Raw genomic sequence first — 16969 nt, 5'->3', positions numbered from 1 at the left:
ATCTCTATGAAAAATGTTCGAGAGACTAAGTATGGTTTGAACTTTCTATTTTTATGGTCATGCAGGTGAAATCCTTCCACTCAGAAGCTACACATTGTTGCTATATATGTCCTACATTACACAGTATTGACTCTTTTGAGCTTTAAGTCATGTTAGAATGTTGTTACCTTATCAAAAACATACCTGGAGCTGTGTTTTGTTTCATTCACACATGTTTGAGTATGACTTTATTATAAATCTGTCTACATCCCCAAAGCTCAAAATGCTCTGTTCCATCTTGTGTTGTCCGGTAGTGGTAGTTTTCGAGTTAACAGCTACCTTGTACTTTTAGTTCAGTAGAGATTAGCGTTTCTAGAGCTGAAATTATCCAAATGATTCTAGTGAAGGTGTATGAAGTTTAAAAACACAGTGGAACACTTCCTGAATTGCCATAACATCTCAATGCATAATAGTGTTTTTAATTTGAGAGAAGAAATCAACATAAATATGCAGAGTTTGTGTGTTAAACCTGTATGAATGAAGCAAAACAAAACTCCAGGTATGTTTTTAATGAGGAAACAACAAATAACATAACATAGATCAGAAAATAGCATAATATGGGCCCTTTAACTACAACTGGCTGAGAGCTTTTAATGTTCAGTTGTTCTTCTTATTCTTCTAAATCTTCTCTACATATTTTCATTATTATTTTTTACTAACATACTACAAACTACGCTGTTCCTCCTCGTACCTTGCTTGCTTTCCCTTCTATATTACTGATCTTTGCTTGCTGTGTGTCCAGGAGGCCTTTCAAATTGGGATCTACTGGGCCCACACCAACACGGTCCACAAGTCCACTGCTCTCAAACTGGTGCATGATATGACCTCTCCACGCTGGAAGGAGGGGCTGAGCTCAGATGTGGTCACCCTGGACGAGGAGGGCTTTGTGGAGGCAGACATCACCCTCGGAGCTTCCCCAGGCAAGCAGAAGGTAATAAGAGTGGGCATAAGAGTCTTCATTGTATTAAAGATAGAAGATTTTTGTTCTTATAAATTGTCAGTGATAAGTTTGGACAATGTCTTGATAGTTTTTTTTTGTTTGTTTGTTTTTTGCATTATCTTAATAGCGATATGCAAATTATATTTCAATGGTATATCAAGATTGTGCTAAAATGAGTCTGTAAATGTCTTGGTTGAGGTTCAAGTGTAAAACAAAATATAAATGGACCATAAAATGAACCACAAAAGGGCAGAAATATCTATTTGCTTGGGAGATTATACTAGATGTGCTAAAATACGGATATATTGTGATGCAAAATTTGGTGATACAGTATCATTTTCATGGGCTGCTGTATTGATGTATTGATTTTTTGGCATATTTTAATAAATTATTTTGTGACAGTTCTAGAGTTTTGATGTTTGTTCAGAGAAAGGAGACGAGTATCATAATCATAAGGGATCCTGCGATTCCCAGCTCAGACAATATATTAAATATTCAAATTTTGCATATCACCAAAAAAACATTTGCGATACTATCCATTTTTGTTGTCTTTTACCCCTAGTCAACAATATATACTTGAGTCTTTGAGAGGTCTACACCCAATGCTGCAATTCGTCAGCAAAAGCATGTGATATTGTCCAGCTTTGACATGTGAATGACGGTCCACTTTTGCTTTGCTTTCAGAAAAAGTTGTTCTTATAGATAAATAGATACTTTATTGATCCCGAAGAAAATTCACAATTTGGCAGCAGCAACTTACAGTAAATGTATTTAAAGTTAGCAGTTAGAAACATGCTCAAAATGTCATGCATGTGAATACTAACTATGTGCCAATGGGAACCAGTTGGATATAATTTAAGACCTACTACCTCCTTTCATGGTTTGGGGGGCAGACTGAGATGTACTATAACCAAGGTTTATTAGTCCCAGTTATGGACTTTGAGGATGTACCATGATTTTGTAAAACAACAGATTTCCCCTATAAGGACACGTAAATCTATCTGTCACTTCAAATTTAGCCTAATCTGTTTGTTTTGGAGACATATTTCTAGCACGTCGGCGCCATCTGTTGTTAATAAGTGCAACAATTGTTAATGTCAAAACTTCATGTAATCCCTCTAAAAGTGAAGTTTGGGGACAATAGCATTTGCATTGTTTGTTTTTAAACATGTGTAGTCGATTAAGGGACAAATTTATGCACCCCTTAAAAGATTCCCTAGTGATGAGACTGATTTCAAAGCTATATAATTCATTTGTGTCTTTTTTGTGTCTCTTTTTTTTCAAGCTCTGCCAGTTTTGTGTGTCTTCAGTTGTAAGACATGGCATCCAAATCCTTCTAATCGAGGACAGGACAGTTTTGGTGAACAACACTTCTTACACTGTACTGTACAGACCTCTGCTGACAAAGCACTCCCTGGGAAGTGACGACCAGGTAACTCTCAAAAACACTCTCCCTCTTCTCGAATATGCACTAAATCATCTTCATTTCTACCTCCCAGGGGACAAAAATGCAATAAGTTTCAAAGGGAAGTTTTGCAAGGGTTCATATATGTCTTCTTTGACTAATGAATTGATGGCAGTGCTGTCAGGCCATGTTATTTTTCTAACTGTTACTCCATTTATTTAAAGATGTAAAACAACTGTTTGAGTTGGCACCATGTACAATACAAACACGCAAGTTTTCCTCCTTGACAAGGCCAGTATTTTATTCCCTCTGGCTTATCTGTTCGCACCAATTCTCCCAAACACCAAAGATTCCTACGTCTCTTGTTAAATACCGCTGTGCTACCTCGCTAACCATAAGGCCAGGCTTTTGTCTATGTTTCCATGTATTTATAAAGGCCTGCATTCTGTCTTTTGATTCCCAATGGAAGTCTAACTTGCTGCAGAGATGTAGCAAGCCATTTTCCATAAGATCACGGTGCTCCCCCTTTCTCTCCAACCATGTGGCAATGGCACTTCATAGGGACATTAGACAAACACCCAGAATTGGATACAGGTTTTTCTTCTCGCTTTCATCTGCTGCCTGTCCCCAAAGAGCGCAACAATACAGTGATGTCATTTCTCTCAGATCCCTTTAGAAATGGTTACTATGGGGCCTGCCAGTTGCCGCTAATTGACTGAAAAACCTTAAAAAGAAGCTCTAAATAACAGGCACCGGCCTTAACAATAACATAGACCACAAACAAGGACAGGAATGCTTTTATATTTGCCCTATTCATCATGCTTAGTGCCTAATCCCTGCTCACTGGATGCTAAACCAGCGCAGTAGGACTTCCCTGCTACCAATTTAGCACTAAGCTTAGTGGGAGAAAGAAAGAGTAGTATAATAATGTGGTTTTCCATGTCCATGTATCTTTTGCTGTAATCACTGGAATCTTTTTGTTCTGACATCTCTGCTCTCAAATCCTCCTCTCTGTCACTTTGGTCGAGGACTCTTCCTAAAATCTCATTTTTTTTCTGTCCCATGTCTCCCTTTACCTTGTTTAACCCAAGGCTGAACAACACAGCTTACACATATATCTTTTTTAGTTCTGTTTGTCATTCTTTAAAGCGACAGCAGCTTTCTGAAGGTGGCATGTCACCTGGCTGTTTCTATGGAAATATAAAAGTTTAAAATATCCTTCATGTAGTTAGATGAATTGAATGCCAGTCTGTGGAATATTATAGCCAAAGGAACAACATTTTCCACCTAAGAGTCAAATTTGTGGAGATGCAACAAACACCTGTGGTGTTTCTACCTTTTCCAGCGTAATAATAAAATAGCCAAAAAGAAGAAAAAAAACAAACAAAAAACATATTTTTTACACAGTGAAAGTATAAAATACACAGCACTGCAATGTAAAAGCTCTTCATTTTCCACATATTCTCTTATCCCAGGTTTGTCAGATCCCAGAGAGCTCCATGCTCACCCTGCCTCCCTGTGAGCCAGCATCTAGGGACAGAGCTTGCTCTGTGCCCTGCTGGGACCTCCTCCACACTGGAGCCCAGGGCAGTGTGGCGTTCCCTCTGCCTCTCAAACACATGCTCTTCAGTCTCCTCCCACAGCCCGCACCCTCCCAGTGGAGCCTGCCCGCCCCAGTGCGCCCAGACCTGCCCCGCCTCAGTGTGGCCGTGCCCGGGGAAGTGGACTCTTGGGGTGGCCCGAGCAGCAGGTGGGTGCAGTGGAACATGTGCGGTTGTTCTGGCGGGGACAGTCCATTTAGAGCAGGTTGCCGAGCTCTTAGCTGGCATGAGAAGTGAGGAGACAAGGCACTGTAAGCGGTCACAGCTTGTTAAAGTCTGGCTCTGAAGCACACAGAGAAATGCCCTCAGTCTTTCCACTGTCAGACTCAATATTGGTCCACAGCACTGGATCGGGCTTAGCTGCTCCTAACTTATCTTGTGTGTCCATTTAATGCACTTTTTTACTTCATCACAGCCTTTACAAAAAGAGAACAGGTGTTCGTATCATCTAAAGTATTTGTAGCAAAGTTAATAAAAATACAGGTCTAAACATAAAAATATGACATGAGAAAATAACATGTGAGTGTCAATAACCAAAATAGCAATGTAACTGTTTCAACATTTAAAAGTCTCACACAAACAGAACAAAAGGCATTATTGTTCTATTTTGATTCAATGACCATTGCCACATTTCACACAAAAACCACACTGAAGAGGCTGCATTATGCTATTTTTTTATGTTATAATGTTGTTTCCTCATCAAAAACATTTTTTCTCAAACAGAAAACACTCTATTCCACTTTGTGATGTCATGTGGTGATACAGGAAGTGCTCCCTGGTGTCTTTTAACTCCATACACTTTCACTAGAATTATTTGGATGATTTCAGGTCTGTAATTGCCAGTCTCTTTGAACTAAAGGTGAAAGTGAGCTTTTATCTTAAAAACTACCACGTCATGACATCACAAGGTGGACCAGAGCATTTTGAGTTTTGGATTACCCAAACATGTGTGAATTTAAAAAAAAAAAAAAAAAACACAATTCCAGGTATGTTTTTGATTAGGTAACAACATTCAAACATGACTAAAAGCTATCAAGAGTCAGTTTTGTGTAATATAGGACCATTAAGCTATTGGCACAATTTTAGATATAATAAAACAACTTGACCACTAATTTGTTTTATTGTAGCACTGTGTACACATCAGCTGGACACAAACCCACAATAACGTGTGCCTCATGATTGGTCTGGCCTCAGAGGGATTTGGTCAGTGTGGTGACTTGGTGTGGTGGGTGTGGGACTCTTATCTACATGTGGTTATTGGGCTGGGATGTGTCTTATCTCTCTATTTATATTTATGGCTTTGTTTATATTTTGTTTTGCAGAGCTGTAGTGCTGACATATCAGGAGCACCTCGGGGTGACATACATTACACTAAATGAAGACCCCTGCCCACGTATGATCATCCACAACAAGTGCCCCATCCCATTGCTACTAAAAGAGACTTGTAAAGGTAGGAATGGACTGGACTTGGACATAATACAAAACCATTTATAAAACCTGCAACTAAAATGTTATTTACATTTGGTACGTTTAGAGACTCCCAGGGCTGAGATCTACTGCCTTCCTTTGCCTGCCAATAGCTCCCTGCACCATGAGCTGTACCACCACTTCTCCACTTTCCCCGAGTGTAGACAGAAAGATGCACTGCCCAGTCTGCAGCTAAAGACCACTTCAGATCACTGCACACCAGACTGGACCGATCCCATAGACGTCAACTGCCCAGGCACTCAGGTAAAGCAAGAACCATAGACAATATCACCAAAAGTCAACAGTTTACAGCCTCTTCCTTTGTTTTTCCATAAACAGACATTTATTAGGATTAGTTTATCCCATTCAACTTTAAAGGTGCATTGCATAACTCTTCTGGCAGAGGATCCACCACCTGCTTGATTGCATAAATTGTATTTTCCTGGATTGTTCTACAGTATGGCATTTATTTTAATGATCTCTACATCATCTGAAGAGAAGTAGACCCGCTCACAGTAAGAATGCATGTTTTTGTGGTAGTTTCGAGAAACCGGAAACTCCTCTATCTGAATAAAAGCAAGATAGATTTCTTTAATGCTATACTGCGGAACATCCCAGGCTGACCCTCCACCAGAAAAGTTACACAATGCACCTTTAAAATGCTTTACAAATTGTAACTGATTATTCACTGTGAATGTGGCAAATAATTAAAAACTGTTCACCAGTTTGTCAGTTATGGGAAGAAGTCAGAGGCTTTTACATCTCATCATTCCAATGTTTTGGTTTCACATCAACTGCAAAACTCATTACAGAAACAACCAATATAACGCTTGTGATAGATTTATTCAGTGCCACAGCCAGTAAATCCTGCTTTGATGAATCTCAGCTATTAAAGATTGGCATCGTGCTTACACTGGAACAAATCCTCTACTTATTTTCCCACAATCATTAATTATTGCATCTAAGTGTTTGTTAAACTTGGAATCTCATGTGCTTTGCCTCCCACTGTGGGCAGCCATGTTTTTCTATTTCGCAGTAGTGTTGAATTATCCTCATGTTAGCGAGCGGAGCAGCTAATGTTTACTGTTGCGTCTACTCAGCCCCGGGTTAAAGTTAAGGCCAGGCTGTGTATCTCTGGTTACTGCGAGGTTCGTCTGTGACCTCTGTGGGTCAGGTGAAAGGTCAAAGGTCAGTGCTGTTGTGACTGTGCAGTGGAGTGTGCAGCACAGATCAGCTTCCTTTTGCTCCACACGAGGAGTTGGTTTCTGAACCTGAGGGAGGCAGGTTATGGTCTGTTCGAGAGATTTGAAACTGAGTAAATATTAAGTTTTATGGTCTGAGTGGATTGTCTAAGAGGATTTAATTTAACCTTTTTTCACGGGTTCAGCTTCCTGTTTTTAGGTGCCAGTACTTTTTTCATCATTCAAGACACAATATTTTTAACTGTTTATTGCTGCACCCACAGTTAATTTTTAATCGCTCTGGAACTCATATATGTAATATTTTCAGATTTTGGGCTATACTAATCATAATCAAATCAAAATTTCAGTTTCAACTGTTGGGGGGGTAAACATTGGAAACCTTTATTATATTATTTTAGCTATTCATATTTTTGTCTTTTATCTCAAATTGGTTTCTGTTTTCCCCCAAAATCGTGCAGCATGCCTAGAAGCATGTTTATGTATTGTTTATGACGGGTTACACAGTGGACACAAGAGGGCATGTTTAATCTGTCACAAGTAGGATGGATGTAATACAAAGTGGATGTATTTATATTTAAATATCATTTTTGTATGAATTATTGTATAATTTGTTGGGACGCCAGTGTCCCAGTGGGTACAGCAACCCGAAGGTCAGATCATTTCTTAAGTTCTGTGATTGTGTCCTTCGACAAAACACTTACTTAGTATGAAAGTGATGTGTGAGTGAGTGTTGGTGGGGCTTGGAGGGGCTGCTAGAATAGCAGATTACCTTCAGTTTGAAGTGAATGAATTATGACTACATAACTTTGAGGGGCTTGCCAAGCCATTAAAGTGCCTTACAAGTGTAAAGCATTATTATTATTATTATTATTATTATAATTATTATTATTATTTTTATAAATACAACATTTACAAACTTTAAACTAGACTAAACAAACTTCCTTAGCTTTGTTCCTGGAGCAAAGACCTACTTAACTTTGCAGTCATAATGTTGATCGGTGTATGCTGTCCTTAATTGCTCTCAGCTCTTTCTCCTGATCCCAAAGCTCCCTCATTATTTCTGATCTCACCTTGTGTGTTATTGTTGCAGGTGGTGTTCCTGGCGGGCTTTGGCTGCCTCTACATTCATGTGTCTTATGAGAGGGGGACTCTGGTCTTGTCTTTTGCACCAGAGGGCAGCATGGACCCTGTAATCTACCCACACAGCAGGTACTGCTCATGCACTAGCCGCTCTTTTTCTGCTTGTTATGCTTCTGACATATTTTACCAATAAAACATGTGGTATGCCTAACCTACAGCTATCTACGCATGTGTCTTTTTATGTTCCGTGCCCAAATTGCTTTATGATTATTTTTTACATGCAGCAGTTGTTACTAAACTCCAAACACTGAAGAAACACACATCATTTTCGCCACAGGAGGGCAATAAAAGCTCCGGTGCTGTCATAAATGAAATTAGTAATACAGTAGATCAGTCTTACAGCTTTATTCCATGACATCAACACGTTGCTACTTTGTCATTTGGCAGAACAGGGAATTAGAATAATCACATATTAGCTGAATGTAAACAAATTACATCAGGGAGGAATCTATTAGAAACTACATCAGCTAACAGCAAACAGGTGAACAAACCGCTCCTAAGGAGACACAATCCCAACATCTCACACTCAGCATGTAAAAATACTTGTTTGTTGACTGCACTGCAAATTAGTTTAACAAGCTATAAAAAGTCTGCTAACACTTGGCCATTAGTAAACATATAATTTATGTTTAATATGTGTATAAAGTTGCATTGACTTTCAGTATTAATTCAAATTGGACTAAATCAAAATGTAAATATTTATAAAAATCTTTTATTTAAGATTTTGAAAAACATTCCAAATGTAATAATTGATAATTATATAATATATAAAATTATATAATATCTAAAATTAATAAAATTATTATTGGTCAATAATCAATTTTTAATGCATAATTAAGCATTAATTAAATGCTTAATTACTTTACTGTAAATTTGGAAACTTCGTTTTAAGAATGTTTTCATAAATGATTACATATTTACATTTACATATTTTCATGATTTGTGATGCCAAGCTACAAATCACAAGTTCCGTAAAAGGCCTATAAATTAGAAGATTGAAAACATTCTGTTTTGTTGTTGTTTTATTATTTGGACTAAATTTGCTGCTTTTTCCCCTCAGGAGTCCAAGGCTGTCCTTCAGAGTGCTGCTGAGTGAAGCTAGTGTGGTCCTGAATGATGACATCACAAACCCGTCTGGTTCAGTGGAGCTGCTCAGACTGACTCTCACCAAACTGCTCCTGAGCTTGTCCCCATCTCCTGCCCTGTTACCCACAAACCCTGCCCCTGCCCTGTTATCCACAGACACACTACAGGACCTGAGTGCAGACTCTCCCTCTGTCTCTCCCCTAATATCCGATGGCTCTGTGGTCCAAGTTTATTGCTCCAGTCTGCAAGTGGACAACCAATTATACAACCGGGCCAGTTTCCACTTCCCTGTGCTGCTGTGTCAGGACCAGCGGGGGGCAGCGGAGAGTGGGGGCCTCTGGAGCAGTGACACGGACCCCTTTGACAGTCCTGAGTCACTGGAGGAGTTCAAATGCTCCTGTTTTCTGACTCTCCATGTCAACCTGGCTGCAGACTCATGTACAATAGAAGAGGTACTGTGTATGAGGGACCACGTATCCACTACAGTCATAATCTTAATATTATGCATTTAAAGCAATACATATATTAGCTAAGCCATTTTACATGATAAAAGTATACAAAATATATACTTTTATCAAGTAAAATGGCTTAGCTAATATATTTATTGCTTTAAATGCATAACAGTAAGATTTTGGGCTCCTCTGTCAAAGATGACAGTCAGAAATGAAAAGAAATAGTGCACTTTATTTATCTATTTATTTTTTATGTATGTTTCAAAACCTTTTGGACCCCTGTGCACCTAAAAAATGGCAGCTATGGAATTGTACATTTGACAGTAAAGTGAAGCCAGATAATCCACAGAAGTCCTCTTTAGTGTTTTTCCATTTGTTTAAACACACCACTTGCTTTTGCTCCCCTGCTTTAAAGATCTTAAAAAGGCATTACCTAAACCCTGAATATAAAACACTAATCACAGCACTCTGTGTTTGTCCTCAGGTCATTTTCCATCTGCAGCCGGCCAGAGTCTACCTCGAAGACACCTTTGTTTACTACATCAAGACTTTGTTCCACACGTACATCCCAGCAGCAGCAGAGAGGAGCAGCACGGAGAGGCTTGGACCTGCGCCCGGAGTCCCACAACAGGTGCACACCGTGAGATCATGCTCTAATTTGGGTCCTGATGAGGTAGTTACGGCATCATTACTGCAGCTGCACATTCAGTTCAGGCCAGACATACCAGACGACTGCACAATGCCGCAGTGTGGGCAACCAATTGGTTACAGATTGCCTGGTACTCTGTAGTCAAAAGAGGAAAAAGTAGACAAAATAAAGTTTATGTTTTCATGTGACTATATTTAAATGAAGGCTTTAAAAAAGTTTAAATGTATGATCAATATATCCACGCATGTATTTTTGCATAGTAATGGCAGTATGCTCCTCTTGTATTTTTATAATTTTTATTCCTTGTCATTTTCATGAGAAGATGTTTTGCTGGGGAATATTAATTTCTTACTGTACATGTTTGAAAACATATCATTGTTGTAATACATTATATAGCTTACAATAATTTGCTACTTTGCTTTTTCCCCATTCATGCTTCCTCTTGGCTAGATTATCAGAGAGTACAATGTGTCCTCTCACAACTATGTGGACTATACACAGTTGTATGTCTCAACAGAGCCCCATCAAACTGAAGCCATATCATCCGTCAGAAACTGTCTTCCAGCAGCGAATGAATGGATGAACAGTAATTTCCTCAAACTGAATTAGAAAAAAAACAGAAATACTTACCGTTGGGCCAAAAACTAATAGGGATAAGGTAACTGCAAACCTGTGAGTTTTGCTTGAAAGGGTCAAACCTAATGTTGGTGGGTAATTCTCAATGATGATTTAAAGTTTAATGTCCATGTAACCAAAGTGACTCAAGCAACAGTTTATCACCTCAAAAACACTGCTAAAATTAGACCCTTTTTAAATAAGAAGGATACTGAGAATCTAATCCAGGCATTCATTACTACTAAAATTGACCATTATAATGCTGTTCTCAGTGGTCTTCTCGAAAAACAACAGACCGCAACTTATTCTTACACCAAAAGAAGTTTGGGAAGTGTTTTAGTTTGGAATACACTTGAGATTGATTTTAAAGATTTTAAACTCTAAATTTCTAAAGCACTAAATGACCCAGACTAAATTGCCAACACCAGCTCTTGTACACTACATCCATAGCAGAAAAATACGGTGTTCCTCAGCCTGCCTTTTAGATGTCTCAAAAATAACAGGGAATAAAATGGGTGATTATAATGTACCAAAAACTATAGTAAATAAGTTCCAAAAGTTTAAGTTTGATGATATTGATAGTAGATGCCCTTTTGTAATTGTATGTATCAAATTGTCACTATTGAATTGTTGATTTATTGTTGATTTATTCCCCAGGTTGTCCAGTCAGTGCAGGCTCTGGTCCACCCTGTGCGGCTACAGAAACTGACCATTGAGCCAGTGCACCTCCTAGTCAGTATCCACGCCTCTCTGAAGCTGTACATCGCATCAGACCACACGCCTCTGTCCTTCTCCCTGTTTGAGAGGGGGCCGCTCTTCACCACTGCCCGACAGCTGGTGCACGCTCTGGCCATGCACTATGCTGCAGGAGCACTCTTCAGAGCAGGTGGGTCCAGGGAGATGCACATCAAGTATGATGTAACTAGAAAATATTTTTAAGTGCTGTCTTTCCCTTTTTTCAACATTTCACCACAGTTAGTGGTAACCTTGTCCCACAATCTGTCATAGCCATTTTATCTGTTATTATGTTTTAAGCATAGACTACATATATAAATGGACATAGCTAACCTGCTAGCCAGGCCATTCCAAATAGGAAGTGAACATGAGGGCTTTCCTGGCTCCTTAGACTCTGGCTTCAGTTGACTTCATATTGAAACATTGTCGCCCCTCTCTCTTTAACTGCTACAGTGAGCCTCATCATTTTGATCTTAAAATGTTCATATTAATCTGCTCTACATGATCCTGGAGTCTTTGGTGTAACCGCTAGCCTGGGCTTCATTTGACTTGGAGCCTAACACAGTGCATCTTCACACAAAAATGGACAGTCAGTCTACACTTTACTTTGGGCCCATATCTACTATAATGGAAGCACTGATCTAACATTTAACCTCGTATTGAACTACAAAATGTATACTTTTTTCTGTTTATGCAATTTTAACCTTTCTGACCATGTGCTCATGTTGCTTAGTGACCAATACTGCTTAATCTCCAGGAAATAAGACAGACTCACTGGAGGCCTTAAGGAGATTGAGATTTGAGCACTGATCGTTTTATCACCGGCTAGTGACTCACTCCCCAGGCCTGCCTTATTCCCATCGTGTACGTGCGACTCAGCTCTCCCTTCTGCTCCCTCTGCTCTGTCGTCCTGTCTCCTGAAGCCCCCACACATGTTCTGATTTAACACAGTCATCCCCACATCAAAAATCACCGTTCTGGCCGGACGCGTCTCCCGCTGCCTCTCGTTAGAGCACCCAAATCTGCTCGTATTTCAACGCGTCACTCTCCTCTCTACTGAGCTATCACAGACTCACGGGCTGCTGGACTCTATGCATGCTGGGAATGATTAGCTTTTTTTAGGATTATGTTTGCTGGTATGCAGGTAAGACAAGTACAAGTTGCCATTATAAAAGATGTTGAAATTGTTGGATGGATAATGAAAATTAATATTCAATTTCATTTACCATGATCTTGTACAACTAGACTGAAAGTGGATTGAATCTTGCCTACACAAATAAGCTAAAACTTAACCTACTCTTTTGTGTTGGAACATAATAATTATATTATAATAATACATTTTATACAGTTTTATACAATTATTTATATAGCGCTTTTGTAAACCCTGGCGCCGATTGGCATGGCAGCCGCGCTTCTGTCAGTCTGCCCCAGGGCAGCTGTGGTTACAATAGTAGCTTACCATCACCAGGTATAGAGCGAATGAATAATGCTGAATAATGCTCTGTAAAGCATCTTTGTGGACAAAAAATTTCTGTGAAAAGTGCTATATAAAGACTTACTTACTTACTTACTTACTTACTTACTTACTTACTTACTTACTTACTTACCCTTACCCTCAAAGACGCTACAAAGAATGCAAGGTAATACATACACTACCAGTCAAAAGTTTGGACACACCATCTCACTCATGTTTTTTTCTATATGTATATATACTAGTATATATATCTATATATATTAACTTTTTTCCTTTATTAAATGATTCCATACATCTTACTTCATATGTTTGCTGTCTGCTGTATGTATATCAAATGTAGAAAATAGTAAACATGTAGAAAAAAAACATTGAATGGATCCAAACTTTTGACTCGTAGTGTACATGTGCGAAGGATTCACATAGGCAGATCTGCAATGTACATGAACAAAGCTTTTAAAAGCATGAGTCAGTCCAGTAAACAGCGGCTCTTGTCAGGGCCTAGTGCTTTACCAAAACCACAACTGGAAGACCATGCAAAGCCAGATCGACCACTAAGGCCCCACCAGAGCTGCTTTCCCTCCCATCACTCAAAGGCAAATTGACGCGGATATTGGAGCAGAACCGGACCTTGGCGTCTTGAAAAATGGCCATTTGATTTTTGTGATGCAATTGTCAGGACATAAATATCAATGAGCCATGGTATCTCTAAAGGGGACTGTGCAGCCTGGTCGAGCGAGAGAGGGAGGGATAGTCAAAGGCGGTACATTTCCACATGCTTGAATTCATAAGCAAATGTGTGCAAAAGTGATTCAACACAAGGTCGTTTTGTGATGTTTTGTGTCATTTGGAAAGCAAATAAATAGACTGAGCAGAATATTATTGATGATGTAAATAGCTGTGCGTGTTGTTCTGTGAATGTTTTTATTGGGGCTGCCTCCCAACATTAACTGCAGTTGGCAGAGTTGAGGTACAGGGTGTGATTGGACCCACGGGGCTCATACTGAATGTGGAATGTTTCTGAGAGGAGCAGGTGTGTTGGACTGGCTTTTATATCAAGAGAATAAGACATGTTGGAGTAGTTAAGGTGCAACACTGGGGTTAAACCAAGTCAAAACCTGAATAATAATAATAATAATTTAACATGATGACTAAACCAGAACAAAAATAAGGTTTCACTTTGAATTAACCAGGAATAAACCAGTGCAAAAGTATATGCTTTTATTTTATTATCTTATCCTTTTTTTTTTTTGTTTTTTTTAGGCCAACTTTAACATCTGTCATGGGACTACAGATGAAAAATTGCCTTCATGGCTAATTCTGGCATATTTACTGAAATGTTCATTAATATTCACTATCCCTGAAATAAATACTTTTTTAGAAGCTTTGAGCTACTATGAAGCAAATTAAGACTAAAGAAAGGGCTTTGTCCATTGTGCAGAAGCCCCCAGATTATCTGTGTCTAAATCATAGAAAAATGTTAGCAAATTATTCATAATTGCGCATACATACAATACATGAAAGATGGACTAATACTTTTGGGGAGTTAATATTTGTTGTGTATACATTTTCTTTGCAATACTGGGAAATTTTAGGTTATTTTTTTGGATACATGATCTCATTTAAGACGCAAAAGGTTGAATTAGTAACCTCTATGACTCATTACAGATGCAAAATAAGTACCAAAGTGTTTGCTTGTTCTATTAATTTATTGCAGTTCAGGATATTTTAACAGTATTGTATATTTCGAATAGTTTTTGTAGTATAAATCTGCTCTTAGGTTTTTGTGTCAGTGGCATAAATTAGTTTCAATATTATCATTTATCGTCTACATTTTCCTCAACAATATATCAAACTTCAAAATGTGTTATTGTGACAGGCCTAATTGTACATATTGGATTCTGTGTTCCAGGTTGGGTGGTAGGCTCCCTGGAGATCCTGGGCAGTCCTGCCAGTCTGGTGCGGAGCATTGGTAATGGTGTGTCAGATTTTTTCCGTCTGCCGTACGAGGGACTGACCCGTGGCCCCGGAGCCTTCGTCAGTGGAGTGTCCCGGGGAACCACCTCCTTTGTCAAACACATCTCCAAAGGTTTGTATTCAACTAAACAGGGACATTAAAGAATGGCGGCTTGAGTGTCCTTGTCAGTGGCGGCTGGTTGTCTTTCAAATAGGGAAAGCTCATGATATTTTTGAAGTTTTACATTACGATACAGGGCCCATTATATTACCTTGATTTAGTTTTTTTACCTATTATTTTAAATAATGGTATATAATAACAGTTGTGGAATTAATATATATTGTATACATAAACATAAACAGTTCTGCACCAGGAACAATAGGCCCAATGAGTACTAGACTAAGGAAATCTAAACTCTTTGTCTGAATACTATAAGTTAAATGTGTACGAGGTGCTACTGTCTAACTTGTGGTTGTTGTTGTTAATCTTTTTTTATATAAAGTTAACCTTATGACCAACCACACAATGTCCACAGCCCGTACGTTGTGCATGTCCCATCTAAATTGATTGGATTTATTGAATGCTTTAGAAAACATGTTCTTCATAAAAACCTAATCTGAAAATTGATATGCAAAGCCACAGAGGAAATACAGTATGTAATCTGATGTGACAACCCCAGAGGTGAAAAGCCATAAGGAACAATGTCACTGTTCACCGTGAAACCTCTAAAGCCACCATTCAAATTGATTAGCATTCATTTGTTCAGAGTCCACTGTAAGCATTTGGCATTTCTGATTTGAAAAATATCCTGTGATCCTGTCCTGGTAAATCTGTAACTTGAAGCACTGGTTTGAGCTTGAATTTAAGCATGACACCTGATCTCTGTCTAGGCACACTGACCTCCATCACCAACCTGGCAACCAGCCTGGCCCGCAACATGGACCGCCTGTCCCTGGACGAGGAGCATTACACGAGGCAGGAGGAGTGGAGGAGGCAGCTGCCTGAGAGCCTGGGAGACGGGCTCAGACAGGGGCTGTCGCGTTTGGGCATCAGCCTGTTAGGTCTGTGGCTCAGCATGAATGTACTTTAAACATCTTTACTCATATTTGTTTGACAAAACATTATCCACCGATAAAATGCCTAGGGATAAATCATGTGGTTCAGTTAAATTCCCTACTGTAAAACATTCTAATCCAATCTCCATGAAATCATGCAGAAAAGTTATATAGTGCACCTTTAAATAAATGTGTTTTTATATAGCAGTAGTTATAATATTTAGTAGCAATTCAAGCTTCATTATCTATTCAGGCTAAATTATCAGCCAACACAGTCCATATTAAGTAAAGATGTAGATAAATGACAGATGTAGATAATATGTGCTCAGGTCTAATCCATCAAATCTTTCACGTAAGCTTGCGAATGAGACAAAGCTCAGCATTTACCTCATTAGTAAAGTTGGATTTAGATTTTAAGTATGATTTAGGTTTTTTTACTAGTTAACATTAGGTCATGTGATATGACTATACGTATTGTATAGTACCGACCTCAGACAGCCGCCCACAGCGCTCAGAGAGAGAGCGGTGGAGACAGCTCAGCAGGGACCCCATAAACACAGAAACAGTAAAACTCCATTCACAGAGACAGTGTCTGTGACACTACACAGCTGCTCAGGCTCTGTTACACCAGGGTCTGTTACTCAGACAGAGATGCTCTGTCGGACTCATCAGGAATAACACCATAGGAACAATACTGTGGACTCAACAGATATTTTTTTCTTTTCCGAATGTACCAAAATGTGTCTGTTCCCCTATATTATGTGTATTTGTTTTTTGTGATAGTAATTGTAAATGAGTAGTGCTAATGCTAATTGTGCTAGCGCAATTTGATTTAGAAAATCAATCACATTTATTTGTATACAGTTTTAAAACAACCATGACTGACCAACGTGCTTCACGGGTTTAGTAAAACACTATACACTAATACTAATAGATATAATAGACATAACATTATACGCTAATATGCTAATACACTAAATATATTTAAGAGAAGTACTGCTCAGATGTAGAGAGGGAGAATGTTCCACACTTTGGGAGCTGAGACTGAGAATGCTCTGTCCCTTCTGCTCAAATAAATAAATACAGACAAACAAAATGAAGAAGGATTCAGTTTTGTTACTAGGTGGCTGCATAACAAGTGGTTCAACCTTTTAC

At 38.8% G+C, this 16969-nt stretch overlaps 1 protein-coding gene across 1 annotated transcript in view; it reads left to right on the top strand.

Moving 5' to 3' along the window:
* LOC110171426 (intermembrane lipid transfer protein VPS13B) overlaps positions 1–16969 on the top strand; it is a 289785-nt gene that overhangs the window by 258372 nt on the left and 14444 nt on the right. Inside the window, exons 53-63 of the mRNA XM_055163864.1 lie at positions 782–970; positions 2265–2411; positions 3860–4134; positions 5308–5435; positions 5520–5716; positions 7745–7863; positions 8855–9332; positions 9817–9963; positions 11254–11482; positions 14715–14891; positions 15650–15820. Of these exons, the coding sequence (XP_055019839.1) occupies positions 782–970; positions 2265–2411; positions 3860–4134; positions 5308–5435; positions 5520–5716; positions 7745–7863; positions 8855–9332; positions 9817–9963; positions 11254–11482; positions 14715–14891; positions 15650–15820 (2257 nt within the window). The remainder of the gene's footprint in view (positions 1–781; positions 971–2264; positions 2412–3859; positions 4135–5307; positions 5436–5519; positions 5717–7744; positions 7864–8854; positions 9333–9816; positions 9964–11253; positions 11483–14714; positions 14892–15649; positions 15821–16969) is intronic.

Source organism: Boleophthalmus pectinirostris, unplaced genomic scaffold (assembly GCF_026225935.1).
Source record: "Boleophthalmus pectinirostris isolate CB_2022bp ecotype Guang Dong unplaced genomic scaffold, ASM2622593v1 HiC_scaffold_6, whole genome shotgun sequence".
Taxonomy (NCBI): Eukaryota; Metazoa; Chordata; class Actinopteri; order Gobiiformes; family Gobiidae; genus Boleophthalmus; species Boleophthalmus pectinirostris.
Note: the sequence above shows the minus strand (reverse complement) of the source record. Positions and strands in the feature narration are given on the sequence as shown.